The 5749-nt window shown below is 35.1% G+C and overlaps 1 protein-coding gene across 1 annotated transcript; it reads right to left on the bottom strand.

Moving 5' to 3' along the window:
* Nucleotides 1-69: 69 nt before the first annotated feature.
* Nucleotides 70-516, bottom strand: LOC112519154. The gene has a single exon (XM_025127149.1). It carries the CDS (start codon nt 514-516, stop codon nt 70-72), a length of 447 nt encoding a protein of 148 aa, XP_024982917.1.
* Nucleotides 517-5749: the final 5233 nt, after the last annotated feature.

Below are 5749 nucleotides of genomic sequence, written 5' to 3'. Positions count from 1 at the left end.
ATTGATCGCTGGAACTGAAAGTACAGAAACACAAAAATACATCGAAAGGAAAAAGGGATTATCATCAAATCACTGAGAGAGAGGATCAACACATATCCATAAATCATATGATGCAACGGCTTCCAAAATGATTGTTGGCTTTCCACTTCTTCCGGCATTTTGTCCATCCCATGCACTTGGATAATTTTTCCATTCCCAATGCATGCAGCCAATACTACCTATCATACTCGGGAATCCACGTTGATCTCCAAAGTAGAGTAGTCTTGCCAAGTCAGCTTCGTTAGGCTTTCTAAAGTACTCGTCACCAAAACATGAGATGACACTATCTACGAAGTGCATGAGAGCTTCCCTTGTTGTGGATCCACTCTTCTCAATAAGTGTCAACATCATCAACTGATACCCATATGCCAACATCCTCATGGACGCAGTACCTTTTTGCAATGGTGAAAGACTTTGTCTACCCGTGGCATCAGCTTTTTGCGGAAAATATTCATCATTAGCAGTAACACCATCCATTATATGACAAAATAAAGGTCTTTGCATTCAAAATCTTCTTCAGAAGATAACCTGGTCATATGTCGGATTGTCGATAAAATAGTCTTCCGACAAACATACTTCGCCCATCTCACGTTGCCTATCATGATACCTCCTACTTGCTCTTGGAGGTTGATCTCCTACGAACATATTGAATGAGTTTATGACCATATCCTCGATGATGTGATCAAGTTTTTGGTTTTGTTGAACAACTCGTGATCGTCATTCATCAACTGATTTTAGTGAAGAGTTTTCATTGTGAGACATTTTAGTGGATGCTTGAGGAAAACTGTATGTATAAATATTTGTTGAAAGACAAAAAATGTATAAGGCCTTATTGGGAGATAATGGCATGTGAACCTGAGTGAAAGAGACCTGTCATTATTGGGAGACAATGGCATGTGAACTAAGTGAAAGAGACAATGCATTATTGGGAGATAATGGCATGTGAATCTGAGTGAAAGAGACCTGTCATTATTGGGAGATAATGACATGTGAACTGAGTGAAAGAGACAACACATTATTTAGAGACAATAGCATGTGAACATGAGTGAAAGAGACCTATCATTATTGGGAGACAATGACATATGAATCGAGTGAAAGAGACAACACATTATTGGGAGATAATGGCATGTGAACCATTCATTTTAACATAAAAACAAACTTCAGATAGCACAATTGAAAAACAAGTTACAAACAAATACACGAAATAATAAATTACATATAGAGATTTCTAAATTGCAAATAAACCACTATTCATACAACATTTTCAAAAGACGTTCTTTCAACGCTTCCTCTCCCAGTGACGGGTGTTCTTTTGCCAAAATGATATGCATATTCTTGTGGTGTTATCGCTGATTCTTGTTGTGTTCTTTCTCTTTTTCAAATTCAAGTCTTTTGGTCATGATTTCAACCTCACTGTTCCTTGTGATGTTCAATGCACGAAATTCTTCAGAACAGTCAGGAGCTAAATAAGATTGTGATGCCTTACCTTTTCATTTTCTCTTTTCCGCATCTCTACCCATAGAATATTGAACTGTTGAACCACCAATAGTCGACAATTCTTGGTTGGTTTTGGCAGAATAATCTCCTTCTTCTGAAGTTCTTTATCTTTTTGTGCTTCCACCACTTTCTTTATTATCCACTTCATATTTAAGGCATGAACATGTCGTGTCAATTTCTAGCTGTAAATCCCACTTGGGATGTTTACACATCACTTCATTACAAGCAAGTCATTAAACTTGCTCTCATCCATCTCATAAATTGCATGAGCATCTTTCTCAACATCTTTCGTACTCATTCCACTCCTATTTTGTCGATATGTTTCTCTGTACACAACAATCCATTTGTTTGCACTTTCGTTAAGTCGTGCAAAATGACCTTTTATTTGATTCCCGTTCCTGATTTCCAGTCCTTCTGCATTCATAGACCTTTCATTATCGTGCTCCATTTGCTTACTTTTGAACATGATACAAGTTTTTTCTTCCAGGAGTTTTAGTTATATAACCTTCTACAAAACACACTTTTAACAATCTAACCTCCTTTTATTTTAATTTAATTTTACATGTTATTGTAACTTAAGCGAAGTTTATAACACATGTTATTGTCAATTATTATGTGATGCTTAATTATGAATAAATTAAGTTTTTAAAACGGCATTTTTAATTTCTTATATTACAGGATGTAATTGGTCTTCTCACATCACCCGACAAGGAATTACAATCGCCTTAGATGCAAGGACTTAGTAACATATATGATGATATTGATAGTGAAGAAGTTGAGATAATAATGTTGAGGGAATTGACAAGATAAATTGCTTTCAGGACGTTCAATCAAGTGGCACGATGATGTTGTTGGTGATGTTGATCCCCATGTACATGTGGGTGGACTACCCATGTTGAGCAGACCGTTGGAACTCCTGTTCAGATAAATAGTTCTTCTCCTAGTGACCCTTGTGATATTGGTAACATGAGAGGATTTAACATACCAAGTTCATCCAGACCATGTCAAACAGAGAGAGTGACTATAGACACTTCTTTTTTGGTCACCATACTAAAGAGGTACATAGATGCGAAATTTGAAACATTAGAAACCAATTTAGAGCATGCCATCAAAATCATTAGATCCAAGTCGGAAAAGGAAAAAAAGACAGTACATCTAAGTTGGAGTGCCACATAGATCAAAAGTTTGCATCATTGGATAATCGGAATCTTTTCTGAATTATAACTAGTTATGGATTGACCAATTAGGGTATAGGGTTGGGTTATGGTTAGGATGAAACTTATGGTGTGAAGGGTAAGAATGGATTTCCACCCTTGAATCAATCCTAATTGAATATCAACACTAATGCGGTGTACTGAGATGCACCAGATCAATTCCCATGATAAGCATAATTCATGGGTGGATGTGAAATTTAAAATGATTAAGGGTCGACATCCATTCTTATGCTTCTCATCTTAACTCTTATTCTCACATGATCCTTCGCCTTGGGGTATATATAACCATGCCATTATCATTAACATGCATTCATTATTCATACACATAGTTATCGGTAGTCCATCGTTTTAGTCAGGGAAATGTTTTGCCATATTCTTCGAAGCACCTTCGTGCTTTATTGTCCATTTTAAGTTTAGTTTTTAGCCATTATGTGCCAAATGTTTAACGGTAAAAGTCACTATTTTACTTACCTTATCAAGTAACATTCTTGGTCATTAAAATAGATTGTTGGTAAACATCTTTCACTCAATAAGCGCTTACTAGGTAAGAATCTTCTCCCACATTTACCTGGTAAGATTATCATGCTTACCCAGTAAGGTAAGTGACACCCGGTAATCATTTGGTAAACAACCCCTTCTGTAATTAATTAAAATAGTTGTGCATCAGTGCAATCTAGCAGGATGCAAATTTTATTGTAAACCAAGAATAAAAAATTAATATAATTCCTCACTAGAAAAGAAAATACAAGATTTATAGACTATTATGCCAATAAATTACAAAACATGGTTAATAATCGAAAGCGTTTGTATTTTCTTCGTGTTATATCATTATATCGAGTTACTTTAAACACGAAACTTATTAGTGATCTTGTGGCTTTCCTAACTCGTTTATACTTCCAAACATGCCTTCACAATAAAAGATTTCAATCCATTCTTGCACCTTAATTTCGTGCATAAACCAACCCACCCCCAAAACACCACCATAAAACGACCCCAAAAATCTTGCCCAAATTTGTTTTATGTTTTTCTAAATTATGTTGGATTAATGTCTTTAGGGTTATTCAGGTAAATGACCTCCTCACAAGTTTTTTTTTAAATCGACAATGTTCTAACAAGTTTTTAGACATTCTTTAAGCAATGACATTATCAAACATGTCACAAGATTAATAAAAGATATTGTCACAGAAAGTCATTTAAGCAATATATCCCTTATATCCATTACATATTTGAGCATATATACTAATGAGTTGGGTTCTGATGAGAAGAAGAGTTAAGATGAGAAGTATAAGAAGAGATCTCCACCCTTAGATGCACATTAGGATGAGATGCACCAAATCAATCCCGTATTAAGCACTATTCATGGGTGGATTTGAGATTAAAGATAAATGCATTTATCAAATTCAAAATGGATTCAGTCGCAGAAATGCTCGGATGTGATCAATTTTTCGTAACCTTATATTATCTAAGGAGGTTCTACCCCGTGGAAATGTTCTTTGAGGGTGCGTTTGGTACGCTGAACATGGTGGGATAGGACATGACATGACAGAACACATTTGTCCCATGTTTGGCAATGTGGAACACGTGTGTCCCTTCTAACCCCCCCCCCCCTCTAGAACTAAGTAGAACAAGGAATCATTTGACCAATATACCCCTAAAATTACAAAATCTAAACTCCTTTCATTAGATGTCCGCCTCCAGCCTCTTTGCTCGTCTCCTTCATCAAATCGATCAGTCCACCTCCAGCCTCTTTGCTCATCTCATTCATCAAATCGATCTCTCATCTACTGGTCTCCTTCATCAAATCGATCTCTCCTCTACTCCTCTACTCGTCTCCTTCATCAGGTAATGGTTTGCTACTGATTTGTTTAATCATCTCATTCATCAGCTTAATGGTTTGCTATTGATTTGTTTAATGGTTTGCTACCTAAACTTGTCTCCTTCATGATTTTTGATCAATGTGTATATAGAAATCTATTGGTTTAAGTCCATCAATTTTGGTCACGATTTTTTATCATGGGTTTCGGTCATTGTATATATAGAAATCGATTGGTTTAAGACCATCGATTTTGCTTTAAGACCATCGATTTTAGTTCAAGATCATCAATTTTGGTCGATTGGTTTAAGACCATATATTTAGGTTTAAGACCATCGATTTTGGTCGAATAGTTCATGTCACTTTGTTTAAGACCATCGATTTTGAGGTATTGGTTTAAGACCATCGATTTTGGTTGAATAGTTCATGTCACTTTGTTTTCAGACCATCGATTTTGGTCGAATAGTTCATGTCACTTTGTTTAAGACCATCAATTTTGAAGTATTGGTTTAAGACATCGGTTTTGGTAGAACACTTCATGTCACTTTGTTTTAAGACCATCGATTTTGAAGTATTGGTCACTATTTTTAGCTTACTTCCATTTATTTTTCTTCATGTATATATGAATTTTGTTACAACCAATTTATGTTTTTAGACCATCTTGTCTCATTTTGTGATTCATTTGATTCTTGTTATTCTTGTGATTTATGTATATATTAGAACACATTTTACATTTAGAACATATATAAAAAATATTTCCATTTGATTTTGTTTTTTTTCTTCTTTAGAATGGATCACAACCATCTAATTGTAGTTGTTAAAGTGTTGAAAGCTTACATCGACTTGCTCATACTTTTGGACCAATTTTGCGAATTAGTTAATTGAATATGAACAAGCACATCTTCGGAGGAAAACTTTAAGACAAAGAACATTCACTAGATTTCAGATTAGATCGATAGAAATCCAACGCATCACACGTGAAAGTGACATCATTTGTGTAAATGAGTTGCGATTAGATAGGAATGCATTTGTTATTTTGTGTGAGTTGCTAAAAACACGTAGTAGACTATTAGATGATGGTAATGTGACAATTGAAGAACAAGTTGCTACGTTTATAAACATATTAGCACATCACACCAAAAATATATGTCTTCAAGTTAGATTTTATAGGTCGGGGGAAACAATA

Source organism: Cynara cardunculus (assembly GCF_001531365.2).
Source record: "Cynara cardunculus var. scolymus isolate 2C chromosome LG 10, CcrdV1, whole genome shotgun sequence".
Taxonomy (NCBI): Eukaryota; Viridiplantae; Streptophyta; class Magnoliopsida; order Asterales; family Asteraceae; genus Cynara; species Cynara cardunculus.
This window is presented reverse-complemented; position numbering and strand designations above follow the sequence as displayed.

Bases quoted from the DNA above. Each gene is read 5' to 3' on its own strand.
- LOC112519154 (XM_025127149.1), bottom strand. From the start codon at position 516: ATGGATGGTGTTACTGCTAATGATGAATATTTTCCGCAAAAAGCTGAT.